At 39.5% G+C, this 18,320-nt stretch overlaps 1 protein-coding gene across 1 annotated transcript in view; it reads right to left on the bottom strand.

Annotated features, from left to right (window-relative positions):
* The window catches only part of LOC110483495 (V-type proton ATPase subunit S1), a 52,972-nt gene extending 36,875 nt beyond the window's left edge, over nucleotides 1-16,097 (bottom strand). The window contains exons 1-5 of the mRNA XM_021553452.2: nucleotides 15,940-16,097; nucleotides 9,630-9,756; nucleotides 9,458-9,526; nucleotides 2,520-2,713; nucleotides 1,454-1,497 (exon numbers count right to left, since the gene is read on the bottom strand). Of these exons, the coding sequence (XP_021409127.2) occupies nucleotides 1,454-1,497; nucleotides 2,520-2,713; nucleotides 9,458-9,526; nucleotides 9,630-9,756; nucleotides 15,940-16,034 (529 nt within the window). The 5' untranslated portion in view covers nucleotides 16,035-16,097. The remainder of the gene's footprint in view (nucleotides 1-1,453; nucleotides 1,498-2,519; nucleotides 2,714-9,457; nucleotides 9,527-9,629; nucleotides 9,757-15,939) is intronic.
* Between the last annotated feature and the right edge of the window lie 2,223 nt (nucleotides 16,098-18,320).

Here is an 18,320-nt window from a genome sequence, read left to right as displayed (position 1 = left end):
TGTCCAAAGGAGGGCAACGAGGATGGTGAAGGGTCTGAAAGGGGAAAGGAGCCTTATGAGGAGCAGCGGAGGTCACTTGGTCTGTTCAGCCTGGAGAAGAGGAGACTGAGGGGAGACCTCCCTGCAGTTACAACTTCCTCATGAGGAGAAGACACTGCAGATCTCACCACTCATGACCAGTGACAGGACTCAAGGAAATGGCATGAAACTGCGTCAGTGGAGGTTTAGGTTGGATATCAGGAAAAGGTTTTCTACCCAGAGCACTGCAATAGAACACCCCAGGGAAGTGGCAGAGGACCCAACCTGACAGAGCTCAAGAAGAATTTGGAGAACACTGTCAGGCATGTGATGTGATTCCTGGGGTGTCCTGTGCAGGGCTACGATGGACTCAGTGATCCCAGTCGGTCCCTTCCAACTCAGCATATTCTATGATACTGTGATTCTAGGGCTTGGGAAGCTTATTCTTGAATCCATGCAGCTGATGAAAGAAATGTCCCATAAAAAAAAGGGCCACTATTTAGCCAAGACTAATATTAAGCCATGGCTCAATAACTCCCTATCTGGAGACAAGAAAATCAAACAAAATAACTCCTCTGCAATTCAGAGATGAAAACCCAACTGCTTGTTTTAGTATAAAACCCACTCATTTTGGACTAGTAGAAAAACAAACAGAAAAGGATACACAACTAATTTCAGTACTAAGGTATTTTCCCCTGATTTTCAAATTTGCTGCTGATTTTACAGCCCCACTAAGAACACTGTTTAATTATCAGCCCACTACACTGTAAGCCTCCAAAACTACCACTTCAGTGATCTGCAGGCTTTATAACTTGATTTCTAATTTAGAGTAGTAAGTGAGATCTCTGCAATGAAATGCCTCTCAGTGCCATTTTCATTTATGGCACCTCTTTTTCAACCAGATGCTAGGCAAGAAACATTTTTATAGTATTATATTGAGAGATTCAACTTTTACAAGTAGTGTTTAATACACTGCAAAATCAATAAAAGATTGATATCAAAGGCAAAGAAGGCCATCGGTACAGTTTTATAAAGATTAGAAAAACATTTCCTATTCATACAGACACCCTTTGCTGAGACCAAGGCCTTGGAATTGATTGCCAAATGAGCCTGGCACCTCCAGCTGCCAGTGTGCAAGGTGAAATCAAAGGAGGCAGCTCAAGTTGCACAGACATGCAAGGTTTGGGCTCAGGGAATGAGCAAAGGTCCATGCCTAAAGCAGACCTGAATTTATCAAGCTTACATTTCATGTCACAGACACTTAGTGTCTGACTAAAACTAAGACAACCAGAGCTTATAAATACTGTAGAAGGGGAATGGGACAAAATCTTTAAATGATAGTAGAAAAGCAAAGCCTGGGAACTAGAGAATGCTAGCTGCTCAGGTGAAGCCACAAATGATGAAATGTTAGTTATGTCTAGGTAGTATTACTTACCATTTTCAGCAATTGCTTCCAAGGTGGAAATGTCTTTTATATCACTAGAGGAAAAGAGGGAGAAAAATAGTTAAAAATCTTTCCTAGGCAAAAATTATGTGAATCAGAAATGTATGAAGATACTGACTGATAAAAGGATTACTGTCTGTCCCTCTGTTATTCTTTCATCTCCTCCTAATGACCCTTTTCTTCTGAAAAGCCATTAAAAATTTAAGGATTATTAAACCCCTCAAATTTCCTATGCAGCAGAGAAGCCATACTACTGATAGTATTTTGGTCTGCCTCTGAGAAGCTTTTTTTTCATTTGGTGTTGGCTCCTTGTTTAACATTTGCACAGGAGCTCTTTAAAATTGTTATCATGTCTCTTGTTGTGTAGTGACTTGACAGCTAGAATTGCATTTGTTTAGGACATGCTGATATCTACACTTTACACCAACATGTACAAATGCCCAAGTAACAAGCTGGGAAGAAGAGTAAACAGAAGAAGCTCAGCAACTATGCCTTATATCTTCTAAATATACATTCACCTGAAAGAACAGTCTCTCCCCTTCTCTGTTAGATCACAGCCCACATAGAGCTGGAAACATGAAGAATTATAGCCCTCCTCTTCCTTCCATGGTGATGGAAAATCAAGCTGTTTATTAGCTTCAGGTTTGTCTGTGTTTATTTGCTTGCTTATTTATCCTGCCAGTATTTTTGACCCCTGGAATGCCTTCTAGCAATTAATTCTGCAGGTTGAGCATGTGTCGAGTAAAATAATTGAGCCTTTCTGCTAAAAAGTGTGTTGCCATTTAGTTTTATTAGCTGTCCCTTTGTTCTGATATAATGAGGCAGACAAAATAGGAATGCCTGACTGCCTTTCTCAACATAATTCATCTATTATACCTGGTAAGCTCATCTGGGGACTTTGAGAAACACTGAATTTATCCTTGTAAGAGAAACAATTTTGATAGCCCTACAAGCTTCCACTCTGTTTTTTTGAATCTCCTGAATACAACAGACATTTTCGAAAGCTCTAAAAGTCATGCACACTTGTGGGTCAGTTCTGTTCATGATAAACCCCTACCTGGCAAGTGGCTGTAGCTGAACCACCAGTAAGTTTGGGCTAGATGCATTCACTTCCAGCTGAGAGACATTGAGATTAGTTACATTTGTTAACTTCCAATCTCCTGATTCTTGAAGAACATTCAGGAGATACCTGGTAGCCTTGCAGTCAACAGCTGGCAAAACTAAAGATGACGGAGAAGACTGAAGAATTTCCTGTAAAAAAATTTATGAGACGTTTATTTACTTGCTTAATATTCAGTTGCTTAATAATTAACACAACCTTTCTTAGAATGTATCCTTAATTTAACATTCAAGGTGAGGGACCTCCACAGTAAAGAGCATGTGAATTCTTACCAGCTTGCTTGATGGTGGCTTGCAGGCTGCTCCTGAACTTTCTTGCAGCAAGCTTAAAGGACTCAGCAACACCAAAATTTTACTGTCTTTTCCACATGTACAGTGGAAGAGGAGAGCTAGATGATGTAGAAGTTCTCAAGCTAAGAGTGTAGTTGTTATGAACACTATCAAAAGCAAAGCTTAGATGACTCTAAATAAATGCTCTTGGATGTGAGAGAGCTCAGTGTCAGCCCAGTTCCAGCAGCTCCATTAAGTTAAGTCATACTTTGTATAGAAAACACCCTGCATTTGTGTACATCCTGGTGCTACAGCACATGGTACAGAATAAAGTCTGATTTGTAATTATTAATTTTAAAAGCTGCAGATTTCAGGATCTGCAGAGCCTCCAGACGCACACAAACAAAATTTGTGTCATACTTTCCACCTTTTTACTCAAAGTACAAATCATAAAACTCAGGCTGAATTGGTTCAGATGAAGCATCAGGATATCATTTACTTTATTTACAAATCTGATAACCGAGTTCCTGATACAGATACTTGAATTAAATTAATTGAAAAACATTCTCATACTTTAAATTTGGAACATGCATAGTCAAAAAACATCTTTCCAAGCTTTTTTCTTGGTAATAAAATTACCCTGAAATACCTGGGGAAACAAAATGCAAGATGGAGATTTGAAAATTATCAAAATTAATATAGCCTATATTTAATGTTGTGGTGGATTGACCCTGGCCTGATGCCAGGTACCAACCAAAGTTGCTCTATCATTTCCCTCTTCAACTATACAAAAGAGAGAAAATAAAAGGCTTATAGGCCATGGAGAGTTCACTAACCAATTACACAAGAAAAACAATCTTGACTTGGGAAAATTAATTTAAATTATTAACAATCAAATCAAAGTATGATAATAGAAATAAAACAAAAAGCACCTTCTACCCACCCCTCTCTTCTTCCAGGCACAACATTACCCATGATTTTCTACCTCCTGCCCTGCAGTGGAGAAGGGGACAGACAATGGGGTCTGTGGTCAGTTCATCACACATTGTCTCTACCCTCTTCCTACTTAGTGGGAGGACTCCTCATACTCCTGCATGGGGTCCCTCCCATGGGACTCAATCCTCCATGGACTTCTCCAAGGGGAGTCCTTCCCACAGGCTGCAGTTCTTCATGAACTGCTCCAGTGTGAGTCCCGCCCATGCAGTGCAGCCCTTCAGGAGCAGACTGCTCCAGCCTGGGCTTCTCTCTCCACAGCTCCTGCCAGGAGCCTTCCCACAGGGTCACAGCTTCCTTCAGGCACCCACCTCTCCTGGCACTGGGTGCTCCCCGGGTTGCAGACAGATCTCTGCTCCCCCGTGCACCTCCAAGGGCTGCAGAGACAGAGCTGTCCCACCATGGGCTGCACCACGGGCTGCAGGCAAATGAATCTCTGCCTGCCCCGCTGCCTGGAGCACCTCCTCCCACTCCTCCTGTGCTGCCCTTGGTGCTGCTTTCTCATAAGTTCTCACTCCTCTCTTCTCGAAACACAACTGCTTCTGTGCAGTAACTTCTTCACCTTTTAAAATATGCTACCACTGTCTCTGATGGGCTCGGTCCTGGCCAGTGGCAGGTCTGTCCTGGAGCACTGACACTTTTGGACATGGGGGAAGCTTCTGTCAGCTTCTCAAAAAAGCCACCCCTATAGCCCACCCACTACCAAAGTATTGTCACAGAAACTCAATACAAATATGAATACTAGAAGGTATTTTTTTGCTGAGTCCCAGTTTACAGCTTGTTAACTTTTCTTTTGTATTTTCTACATTTAAGTCCAGATTAAGTCTGTCACTTGATCCAACACTGAGATCTTCAAGCTGTTACAGACTCTCTATCTCCCTCTGATGCAAGTGTTGTGGGGTATTCCTAACACTTTTCACCCACTATTTTTTCCTTTTTGTCTGTTCTTTGACTGCTCTTCTGACCTTTTCTCAAATTCTTTCTAATTGCTCACATCTTCCTTCCTAGGCAAAGGCTATAGATACTTTCATATTTCTATAGATGCTCAAAAGGTAGGATTATGTGGCATTGTCTGATTTACCAGACTAAGAGAAAAGTAACTGCAGAAATTAAAATAGAGCAGAAAGATCTTGTGTACAGGTCTTTGAGTAATGTGTTTAGCACCTCCTGGAGTAAAAGATGAAACTTTCATTTTAATTTGTTTACAGATTTGAATTTAGACCTCAAATTCTGAGCAATTCAATGACTTCTGTTTTATTTTCAATATTTTAATCCCTTGTCCCATAGTAGCATCCAGAATGGCAACAGCCATTTCACCCAAGGGTATATATTAAGCAGATTACTCATTAATGTAGAATAAGATATAAAATGTATCATTACTGAGTAATATCTTGATTGTGCCTCTGCTCCTAACCAGTGCTGCACTGCCATCTGTCTCAGCTTCCAGACACTGGTATTCAGCTGCTTTTCATCTGAAGGGTAGACACAGCTGGATATCAACTCAACAGCCTCAGGCAGGCAATCAGATCCCATGCCTCTGTCCTTCCTGCCATTTGGCAATTGTGCACTTTTCTTTACGATACCCATATGTTGCTTTACACATTTTAGGATTTCAGCTACCATGCTTGTTCAAAACATGAAAACTCCAAAAAGGCATTGATAATGAAGAGGATATTGAGGAAGGCACCTAAGTGCATTCTGCTAAAGAAAGTCACACAGTAGCTAGGAACAGGAGAGGAACAAGGAAAGAGAGGAAATGGAAAAGAAGGGGAAGGTTTAATTTTAACTTTCCAATTATTATCTATTCCACAAACACTTACACTGTAGCTATGCCCTTCAAATGTATGCATAAACCTGTAAGTTATAATTTTAGAGAAAATTGATCTGATGTACTTTACGTGATAAAGTGTGTTGCAGCTAAAGGAAGTATTGTTGAAAAAACCTTCATGCTGTACAGTATAGTGGGGGAAAATGACACAATTTTTTTTTTTTTTCTGAGCATTACAGACAGATCCAAGGGACTGTCAAAAAGAAAACCTGAATTCCAAGAATGGGAGGAAGCATTCCAAAGAATAAAACACAGACTATAACAACAACAAAGGACTGCACTGTGGAAAAGACTGATGTGGCCTTCACAAAAAAGTTTTGCCTAACAGTTCTGCTGAAGAACTCCAAAGGAGTCTATAGGAATGTACTCTAGGAAGCTCTAGGTGGAACAGTCTACTTAGACCCACACAAGGCATTTGGCAGAGTCTTGAAGCAAGGACTACTAAAGAAACTAAGCTGCTTTGGAGAGAGAAACAGTCTTCACATGAAGGTAGCTAAAGAATAGATAAAGATTTAGCAAGCAAAGGGATTAAAAAGTATCTCTTTCTGCACTAGAGTCTGTTCTGTTCTGTATGTTCTTAAACTATCTGATAAAAAGATAAATATTGAGCTAATGAAACTTGCCCATTATGCTGATTTTTTCAGGTTAGTAAAGGCAGTGTCTGATGAACTACAGAAGCAGCTCCTGGCACAGCCTATTGGTCAACTGAGTAACTGATAAGATTCAATGTAAATTGATTTTAGCACAGGACAGGGTGACAGAAAAACAAGCCTAATTTTACATACACAATAATAGGTATTACACTCAGAACAGAGTGTTACTCTTCAGTAATGAAACCTTGAGAGTTACAGCAGCTCTTTGAAAATGGTAATTCAGAGGCTGATAGTGATCAAGATTGAAAAAAATCAAATATTAATAGTATTTTAGAAAAGGCTAGAGAACAAAACATCATCGTGTCACTGAATAAATCTATGATGAACTTTTATCTGGATTATTATGAAGTCCTGTTCGTGTTCCCTTGTCAAAAAATAATATAATAAAACTAAAAGGAAGGAAATAAAGACAGTCAAAATGTGACTAAATAGTAATGCTCAGTCTATGACCACTGAGTGAGGACAGGATGGAGTTATCAGACTACAAGTGGCAATAACTTACAGTCATAATTATGTAGATTCACAGCTGGCCACTAGTTGGAGTGTGTTAATATACAATGCAGTTCTAAGGAGCTGAGCATTGTCTAGGGAAAACCAAAGCTAATATTAAAGAAAAATAGTCTGTAGGGTAGGAGACTTCTTGAGAAAGAAGTTCCCTAAATGCTAATTTCTGTATTTTATTATTTAACTTAGAAGTTGTTTGAAAGTTCAAGATAAATGATCTATCTATAAGATTCCCTTTGTATTAACTGGAGTAAGATTTCTTTACTGCATGCAAACCCATTGATACCAAAATCTCAGAACAGCTGCTAATGCAGCTGAACAAATCAATTATCTGCAAATGTTTCTGGGGTTTACAACTTTAAAACTCTTTTTCAAATAACACTTTCTTCTTGTAGAACACATGCTGTTACATGCTCTTATACATTCTAAATGAAATCTCCAGCTTAGCTTTATGAATAAGTTTGCATTTCTGAGGTTCATAAAGGAGGATTCCTGAGAGCAATGGAACAATTTTATAGCTTCACTGATCATTTGTATAATATAGAATGTGTAGGTAAAAAAACTTCTGATTATGCAACATCAAGGATTCTAATTTCCCAAGTGAGAAAATTCAGACCCAGCCTTCACTTTGTCCTGTGTTGTGTGAGTATTATTCCAATCTTTCATAGCATGATTAAGAATTTATTTCCTACCCAAAGTATCTCAAGTGGAGTTCAAGTATACAATAGCAACCCAGCAAATTTTTGTAGACTGTTATGCCCAATATGGGTGACTAGAACGTTCATTTTCTGGCTCTGAAAACTTCTGGCCCTATGCAATACATATTGACAAAACTCCCTCTATGGGCACCTAGGTGAAAAGGAAGTTTGTAGTTTATACCTCTCATTTTCTTTCACATATGTGAAAGAAAATGAGAGGTATAAGCTCATTAACCCCACCTCCATCAAACTATATTAAAAAAGCATTAAGATTGCCAAATCCAACAGAACAACTGTAGGAAGTGCTGGAGTTAAGGTGAGCAATTTGTAAAAATAAACTTTCCGGTTTTAAAGAAGCCATAATACGGAAAAAAATCTCAGCTCCAAGACAGAGAGGGAACAAAGGCAAGGTCAGAAAGAAACCAGTTGCTGACATTTATTCAGATTGTTAAATACTTGGGTATAAGTGTTTGACCTGCCAGATACAGACAAAGATTTACTTAAACATGACACTTTGTTTAGCTGATGACCTCCTCCTCAACCCTCACTGGGTCGTCAGTCCCCTTGTATACCACCTGATTTCTAAACCCATCTGTCTCTGGCCTTATCTCTAGACTTTAAAACCTTTAATCTCTATCTACAGTGCCTAAGGAGTCCTGATTACAACGCAAAGAAGAATGTTTTAAGTACTTTGATATGCCTCTTAAACATCGAGGTCATACTTAAATAAGACTACCACATAAGGAAGTTGCAATGTAATGCATTGCAATGTCAAACAGCTGAAATTAAACCAGTTTTGTAGTCAGGCAGCAACAAAAATTTGTTCTGGACACAGCCTTGCAGAGATGTAACCCTGAGAAGGTAAGACATAGAAGAGAAGAGCCAGTGCATCTGCCTGCAGACACAGCCACTGATCCTTACAGTACAGATGATTACAACTCTCATTCATTCCTCAGAAAACCCATGTAGATACTCTGAATAATTGTTTCTCTTCCAGCTTCAGCATTAAAATGCTGTTATATGACAAAGAGATTAATAGCTCCAGTTCTACTTATACAAGGAAGATGTGAGGTTCTTAGATGTAGAGACAGGTATTATGTGAATATTTATGTGTTTAATTACATATAGTGCTTGCTGTGCGGTGCTTGGAAATTTACATTTCCTTGTGTGCTCTGATATCATTTACATTACTAATAGCTCTGTTCATCCTGCACTGCCTCCAGGAATGTCTTTATGACTTCCACAAGTGAACATTTTGTCTAATTACATTTCAATAAACTGTCATGTAAGTACAAGCATAGATGCTCTGCACAAAATCTATAAACCTTCTCAGTGAGGACAAAACTTGAAGCTGTTGACTGACTCAGGAGGAGTCCATCTTAAATTCTGTGCCTACAGTTTATTTCAAGTTAATCAAATAGCATTATTTTTTTCATAAAGATTAAGGCAATATAGCATCTAGTGATATATTAACTTAATACAAATATAAAACAGTTAACTCCCAGAATGAGTTTCAATTTCTGTAAAAACAAAATAGGTATTAAATTATGAAAATAAGGAAAAATTATTGGTTTCTATGAGTTATTTTCTTCCTATGGTTTCAAAACAGAATTTTGGGGTGTTGGTCTGGAAGTTTATATTGTTTCTTACAATAGAAAATTGCAGCATATTTAAGAAGAATTTTGTCAGTTATGATGAATTGTGAAAATTCAGTCTTTAAAAATATAATAGCTACAAAGCATGCATCTACAAACTCAGTTTATTTCCTTTAACACATCTGCTTAAACTGGAATAATCTCACTAATTTAAACAGGAAAACTTCTGCAACTCAGTGCCCTTTCCCCATTTATTGTCTCTATGCATCTTTCTTATGTCTTTCTTTTTCTTTTAAAATACTGCATATAAAGAAATAAATGAGAAAAATGCTTGCCTGAACATTTTGAAATGGATTCCTGTTGCCATAGGATTCACTGAAGTATGTGAAATCATCTATGCTAAGCTGAAAAACAAAGAGAGTAGGTTGGTGAGAAGGAGCCATGGCATCTCATTTAGGTACAGACTTGTGCTCAGTATTGGTGAGAAAAAAAAATTGGTTTACATACCCTATCTTGCAGGAACAAGATGAGGTTTCTGGAGTTCTGGGTAAAGAGAGGTTGCAAGAGTGCTGTCAGCTCCTGTGCTGAGACAACTTGTCCTTCGTGCACCACAATGTCTGGATTCCACTGTGATCTACAAAGGAATAATTCTTTTTTCTGTAGAATTTTCTGCCAATGATGACACCTTTCTTTAAATATGCAGCAGCAGGTAATGAAATCATCATCTTTCATTTAAGATCAACTTTGAAGTTCAATTTACTTTCATTCTACTCAAGAGAAAAAGAACTTCCCATTTATGCCTGTATCAAATTGACTGTATTACAGCAAGAATGAACAGGGGAAATGCCTCACTCTATTTTCTTCTTTGTGTACAACAGCCAAATTGCATCTTTCCAAAAAAAGTTACCTACTAAGTGCAATGAAGAAGAATATGTTGAAAACGTTCAGAGAGAATTCCCAGATGGCATCCCAGCTCCCAAAGCACTCTGCACTGCTGACAGATGGAACTCAGGAGGAGTTGAACCCAGACTAGATCACAAGTTGTCTTAAACTAGTATTTTTTTACAAAACTTTTGTTAGTAGAAGTGTCTTACAGTGCCATTGTACACAGGTTCTCTCCTAAGGTTTTCACGATTAAGGAACCATCCTACAGAAGTTGCTCAGAAAAGCCACCTTTCCAGCAGCAGGAGCTCTTCTGAATGGAATGACTCAAAGCACCCAGCTTACAACTCTTTTTCCAACCTGTCACTATGAGGACTGGGCAGAGAAAAAACCCATCTATTTAGTTCTGCTGCTACAGGAAGCAGGCAAAACAAGAGGTGGCATTATTCTTTCAACACCTCGTTGGGATTTTAACAGTATGCAACATGGGTCTGTAGGGATGAAACTTTTTATGAACATTTTTATCCTAGGTGTTCTGACTAATGAAAATTGTCTTTGGAAAAACAAATTGAACTTGATGTATAATCTTCCGTCTTTGCCCAGGTACACATTAATTGCTAAAACCTGAGAAAAAAGGTATTCCAGACACTCTAACTGGTTCTAATTACAAAGAGTTGAATATAGGCAATTGTTGTGTGCTCTAACATAATTTATTATTAATTGCAATTTGATCAAGTTGTGATACAAGTTAAATTTTCTAACCCAAAGCAATTTGCAAATGACCATTGCATAGCAAGCTTTTATGAATGAGAACAACCTTTGCAAATCCTTTAAGATGGAGGCAGAACAGGGTTAATGAACACATAGGTGGGGTTCAAAGTTTTTTAGATAAAGAAAATCTAAATTGCACTCCAAGTCCTCCTTGCAATTCCAATGAAGATTGCTGAAAGTGAATTGAAAGTTTCAAATTGCACCCATGGCAGAGATAAAACCACAGTTTCTAGTCCTGCAGCACTAGATGATCCTCATCTCACTTCAGACTACAGGGTTTGGGAAAGCTTTAGGGCAAATTCTGTCCCAGAGATTCTGAATGACTCTTCAGGAATTGACTTTCGTATTGACTTTGTGTCATGCACAGCCACATCAAAATACTAATGATATTAAAGAAAAAGCAGATAGAACAAATTAATAGATGATAAAAAAAAGTCTTGTGTGAAAGAAAATGACACTGAATAACTTGGTATATTTCTTTTTTAAAAAACTTAAATAATTCCATTCCATACATAATCTCAGAGAAAAAAAAAAGAAGCTTTTGAGAGCTTTGGGGACAGGCAATTAAGAATCTAAAGGTAACAGAAAGCACATCAAACAAAACCAAATTATTTGCAGCAGCACAAATGGTAAAGGCTTTTGCTGTGAACTCAAAACCTCAGAAGTTTAATGATCCTCTTTTAAAGCATACTTGCTTCTAAGAAATTCCCTGTTCCTTGAAGCAGTGCTTACCACAGTTCTTGTTAGCTGTCTAACCTTGGAAACACCTTTTGTGATACTTTTTAACTTTCAAGCAGTCAACTTTAGTAACTTCATCATCATTAAAGAAAATTACAACAGTTGATTAATAATTCTATTAAAATTTAGCATTTGCCTAATACTTATCTTCACAATATTATGCATTCATTTATTTTGCTTCCTTTTTGCTAAGCACTATGCATGGCAGTAGGGAAGGCTACACCCTTCACTGAGGGAGCTGTTGCTGTCTGCTTGGTGAAAGAACATTCTCAGCGTGGTTCAGACAATAAAACCACAGCAACATTTAGGCTGGAAAAGACCTCTAAAATCATCAAGTCCAACCATCAATCCAGCACTGCCATGTCGGCCACTAAACCATGCGCCTATGTGCAATATCCACGTGTTTTTAGAACATTTCCAGCTGACTCCTCCACTTCCTTGTTCCAATGCCTGACCACACTTGCAGTGAGGGAATTTTTCCTAATATCCAACCCAAACTTCCCCTGGTGCAACTTGAGGCTGTTTCCTCTTATCGAATCACCTGCTAGTTGGAGAACCCCCCCCCCACCTGGCTGCATCCTCCTTTTGGGGAGTTGCAGAGAGCAATAAGGTCTCTCCTCCGCCCCTTTTCTCCAGGCTGAACCCCCCCAGCTCCCTCAGCCACTCCTCACCAGACTCGAGCTCCAGCCCCACCAGCCTCCTTGCCTGGTCAGCATGTTTTACCGGGTGCTTTAGTGGAGTGCAGGTGCAACAGAGATCTGTGGGTGCCAGGGGCTCATGGATGCACCGAGGATGTGCTTTCCTGGGTGCAGCCAAGCGGCTCATCGCACGGAGCTCCTCTCCTCAGGGACAGCAGCGCGGTGCGGAGCCAGCAGCGGCCAGCACTGACCGCTGCTATGGGCGGCCCCACACAGCTGTGTCCGGGCGCACAGCCGTGTCCAGGGGCACACAGCCGTGTCCAGGGGCACACAGCCGTGTCCAGGGGCACAGCCGTGTCCGAGGGCACAGCCGTGTCCAGGGGCGCACAGCCGTGTCCGAGGGCACAGCCGTGTCCAGGGGCGCACAGCCGTGTCCAGGGGCGCACAGCCATGTCCAGGGGCGCACAGCCGTGTCCAGGGGCACACAGCCGTGTCCAGGGGCACACAGCTGTGTCCGAGGGCACAGCCGTGTCTGGGGGCACACAGCTGTGTCCAGGGGCACACAGCCATGTCCAGGGGCGCACAGCTGTGTCCAGGGGCACAGCCATGTCCGTGTCCGGGGGCACAGCCATGTCTGGGGGCACATCCGCCTGCACTCACCCACACGCTGAGCGTCCGACTCCTGCCGCAGCATCTCTGCTCATGCATGTGTGCAGAAGGACACAGGTTAAACAGATCCTAAGGAAGCTTTAAGTTTGAGGAAAATTAAAACTCAACTATCTCTCTTCCAACAGTCCAAAAATGCCCTAAAGAAAGAGGAAAGCTAGCTTAGCTTGATACTTTTCTTCCTTATGCCTCACTGCTCTGATTCGACAACATTATGCCCTTTCCTGAACAGTATTCTTCCTCGAATTTGAGTAATTAGGTTGACAGAAACAAAGAATTCAATATTTCCTGTATCTGGAGCCACCAGGAGGGCTGATGGGAAGACAAGACTTCTAGCAGTCTAACTCATGATCTTATATATTTGCTTTGTAGCTGGCTTCAGACCTCTTTCCTACAAGTTATTCTTGTCAGTTCTTATTCTTGTCTATTCTTATTAAGTCTTCCCTAATAGTGACCTTGTGATTTCCATCTAAGAAATCATGTTTTCCCCATACTCAGGAGAAGTAAAATAGCATTCATGCTGGCACACAGTGTCTTCATAGGCATCCAATAAAATTATAGCTAAAAAAATTAATTTCCTTTCTATGTTACACCTTTTTTTCAGTAGATTTATCAGTAAAGTCCCTGTAGTTTAGGAAACAGTGCAAATGTACTAATTGGCATTAACACCTTCTCAAAGTCACTTATAACCTGGGTTTGCCAGAAAAGGATTATTTTCCCTATATAAGCATAGCATAAAAAAAGGAAGTAATATATTTTAAAAGACTGTAGGCAAAAATCATTCCTAAAACAAACACATGAGGGGGAAATCACAAAAGCTAATTTTAATTAATTTATTTGCTCAAACATCTCTTTATGTGTGGAGAGAAATAAATTCTTCAGAATATTAGTTCAAAATGGCTAAATCAAATTTGTTCTGTGTATCATATGCAAGAAGAGCCTCTCAGCTTTCCCTGCTTCAAAAACCCAACCAAGGAAAATTAGTTTAAAGACTGATGTAAAATAAAGGTCAAATTTTCCACACCAAAGTTATTTGAAGAACATCCAGTGATATATTCTTTTGTGAAAAACTGGACAGTGTGACATACTGAGTTATTCCCTAGTTGAATTGAGAAAGAATGCTGTTTTTTTAAAAAAACACTTTTCTCCAAGTAGGGATCTGCATTTTACTTTCTAGAGGAAAGAGGTATTTGATTTCCTAATGTCTCTGTGACAACTGATATCACACTTCCCATTGTGCACTGCATGTGTTTGTCAGCTGCAGGTTTCACTCTATCTGGCATTTAACATTATCTTTAATAGCATGAATATAGCATAGTAAAAATGCATAAAAGACTTTAAAGTGTTACATTCTCTAATACACCTGTCCTGAGATATGGCTTGGCAAACACTGGCTAGTTCTAAATTAGAACAAAATGTAGTATCCTTCAATTATTCAATTTCAAATCCTAACAGATAACCTGGGAAAGGGTGAAGGGATAGATCAGTGAATCACAACTTCTGTTGATTAATGAATCACTAAACGTTTATACTGGTGGGACATGTTCCTACAGAGTGAACAGATATCCATAGATATCCATAATTACTGCAATTCTGTAGTTAACTTTCCTAAGACTATTAATAATAATTTCCAAATTAGGCCTGTGGATGACACGCTGCAAACCTTGCATCACTGTGAAGTACCAAATGTAAAGCACAGAGTTAGGGGTTAGCAAGAGGAAGTTGTTGTAAGTGCTACTTTGTTTTATAAAATAACGAAAAACTTTTCACTTGCTTCACAGACCTTCCCCAGAACTAATTTTGGCCCCACAAGAACTTCTCCTTTCAAAATGCAAATGTCATGGTTGGAGGAACACTTCTTCCAGAAAAGGTTCTATTCTTGGAGACATGAAACTGTTTACTCAGTCTAGTATCCTGATTTTCTTGCTCTGGATTTGTATAAACCAGAAAAATCTGCAGTAGAAAAAGCTGCTAATTGCATCTTGATGGAAAGTTTGCTTTTATGACCACATGGAATTAAGTGATAAGATCTTGTTTATATATAAAGCAAGTATGTTTTTTATATAAACCAGGAAGTAGGACAAAGGCAGCACTGGTCTTTTCTTAGATGCTTAGAATCAATTTTAACATAAGAACAGTGCTTTCCAACATTTACTTTGCTTTTAAATGCTTTAAATGCTTTGCAGCGGTATTACACAAGGCTAATACACTCATATGAGTGCCTGTCTCACATAGTGGTGAATCACTAAGTATTTTGAATATAAAATTGCCTTGATGTTGAAACTTTTTTTTTTTTTCTTTTAGGGAGAGAAAATAAAGGAAAAGCTATAAAATCAAACTTTTTCAAAACATGGAGATTTCCATATGCAGAGTTTCAGGTTTTGAAAATCCATAAAAGATGAGTAAACATATAGCAAAGCTGGTTAATAAGTGGCCTATTTTTCTGACAACTTTACATATTGAATATCCCCCTGAAACTACTGCATTGCCCAACCTGCCATATTTCTGGAAATCCCAAGTAATGGTACAACATCCTTAAAGTGATAATGAATAAAATTCCTGGTTGGAAAGAAAGAGGTCTGTACCTGATACTTTCAAAGCTTCAAAGTCCTATTTCATACATATATGCAAACCCCTGAATTTCTCTGGATCTGTCAAGACTGCAGTTGTTGCTAACAACTGATGCACATACATACAGCAATCTACTTAAGAACCTGTATTTAAAAGAACATTAAAGTGAAAAGTCAGGGTTCAGAAGTTAGGAAATCCAAGGCTTAAAAAAACTGCCTTTTTTGGTCAGCTCCTTTTTGTGTCACCGCCTTATGTTGTGGCTTTAACTCACAACATCTCTAACAGTGGAATTCAAAGATGCTTTAGGGTTAATAAAGCACTTCTACTTCAGTTTAGTTTACAGAGTTTATTTACTTCTTTCTGCTGAGCTTAGAACACTGAAGTTATAAATAAAAATGGGTAAAAGAATATGTTGGCTTGTTTGATGGCCATGGCGCAAATAATTGTATTGCCCAGGGCTGATTTACCATATTCGATGGCACAATATATTCTGTGCAGGCGCGCCCAGAGCAGGAGCATAAGCAGGGATCCACTCTGATTCGATTTCTTACCTCTGAGTCGACCAAAGCAGCATCGGCACATGGTGCAGGGCCAGGGCGGCTGGGAGCAGCAGGGCGAGGGCGCGGAGCGGCAGGGCCGGAGCCATGGCCGGGCGGAGGGACCGCGCGGGCGGGAGCGCCGCGCTGCGCCGCGCCTGACGCTGCTCCCGGCAGCACGGCAATTGTCACTGCATCGACTTCCTTCCCCGGGGCTTGGGAGCGACTCTTGTTTTTAATGCTTGCACGTTTGTGATTTAAACAGCTCGTAAAGCACTCTGCTGTGGAAACATTGTCAGTTTCCTCTAACCTTCAAGTGCAAGGGAGAGCCATGAAGTCCAAACTCCTGTCCTATGCGGGCTGATAACAGTTATATAACTTCAAAATGGAGTTTACAGGAAACTTTTCTGTACTGCACAAACTATATTCTGCAGAACTTCTATCTTCGTCCCCTGCTATATATTATTATGTCCCTCAGCTTATTTTTTTCACATGTTTGAGATCTGGCGTCACACATTTGGGTGTTGACAGGTTTGAAATCTGCAACAAACTTGCAGATTTCAGCAAGAAGGAAGAGAGAGAGAAAATGGCACGTTCAGAGCCACTGAAACACAATTGTTAAGCTATCTTTTGCATGGAGCAATGCTGTCCCAGAAATCAAAAATATGTCACGTCAAGGGCAAATTATAATCACTTCAGAACGTGACACAACTTCAGTATTTCACAAGTCTCATGCAAGAACAAAATAGTCTTAGAGAATTCTTTCATGCCCGGAAGCAAATTGCTCTGGCACGCTTTTTTGTGCCTGCCAAACACTGAGCAGTTTCTACACCTTGTGACTACATAAGGCAGCAGCAGCCTCAGCACATGTTTGGCTCTGGGCACAAATGCCTCATCAGAACAGGAAGTTAGAGATCGTACACAAAAGAAGTTTTGAGCCATGTTAAAACAAGTTGTGTTAAGGGAAAAATAAGGAAGCACAATGAAAACTGTACAAGACGACACAGAGGTCAGAAGACATGTCTAAATCTGAGCACAGCCAGATTAGTTAAATCCATTTGCCTTGAATCACAGTATGTAGTTATAGTGCGGTTGCCTAATATAAGGCAATTTGTTCATCAAATCACCCTGAAATCTGATTTCTCAGAAAAAGAGTAATTTTAAGGGTAGCAATAAAACATTTTCATGTTCCTTTTCTTCTCCACGTTACCTTTACATAACAAAGAATTTAACTCTTTACTTTTTCCTCTTCTCGGAGATGTATTAGAAATCCTATCTGTTCCCTTTAACATGCCAGTGTTTGTCTGTTTGAGTGTGTACAGGTAAGACAGCAAACCTCAAAGACAGAAGTAGAAACAGAAGCACCTAGACAGAATAAAGGAATTGCAGAACTTCCAAAAAAACCTAATTTTGCAGAAGGACAATATTCGACACACTAACCAATTCGGAGACTGTTACAAAAGTGTCACCCTAGGCCCTACATCAGATGCACAAATATTTTGCAAGTCTGATCACATTCAGAAGAGACAGCTGGGTTCACAAATCCATGGTTTATTGAATGTAGTTTCTTTGGGATTGCTGGTGACAAAAGCAGCTGCTGCAAAATATATTGCATTAACAATATAACTACAATCACAAGTTTAATTTCCTGCATCAATACTCAGCATAACTGATGACCTAAGACTTACCAAAAGGCATCCTTTTTGTGGAGAACAAGAAAGTCAAGCCTGTCAGTATGTCCCTTAAAATTTTGTGTCAAATTCTCATCCTCCATTAAGATACAAAATTGAGATACATTTTATACCTTATTAACCACTATTGTGCAAAGCGCTGTTGGTGGGACTGTGGTCAAACCTTCCACTCTGTGCAGTTGCAATGTATGGAATATTTCCTGTAGGAGATGTTTGGTTTGTACAAAACATTTCTGGGCAACAAGTGGAACACAACCACATGGTCTCTACCCTCACTTCCCGTTCCTCCCCATGGCCGTAGCAGCACAAAGCACAGACTCCTCCTGGAGTACATCACATCCGGAGCTTTGCCTTCTCTTCACTGCTGTGAGCTTCCAACACACACAAGTGAGATGCACAGTTGGTGGGAATACCCTGTATTCTGCCTTACAGAAACAGTCTTAAAACTTTTTGAAACATAACCAGATTGTTTTCTCTCAGATTACCGTATCACTTATGAACAAACTTTTAACTGAAAACAAACTGACTCTTCCTTTTTAATATTTTGCCACAAACCACAGTTTGGGAACAACTGAAGTTATAAAAGCTTTGAAAAAAAAAAAAAAAAAAGGAGTAAGAAGAGCCTATTGAGTGGGATTTCAATTTGCTTCACTAAGTAAATTTAGCTCCAAAATATATCTGCATATATTTTCTCCTTTTTTCTTC

This window comes from Lonchura striata, chromosome 5 (genome assembly GCF_046129695.1).
Source record: "Lonchura striata isolate bLonStr1 chromosome 5, bLonStr1.mat, whole genome shotgun sequence".
NCBI classification, from domain to species: Eukaryota; Metazoa; Chordata; class Aves; order Passeriformes; family Estrildidae; genus Lonchura; species Lonchura striata.
The sequence above is the reverse complement of the archived record's forward strand: the minus strand, read 5'-3'. Positions and strand labels throughout refer to the sequence as shown.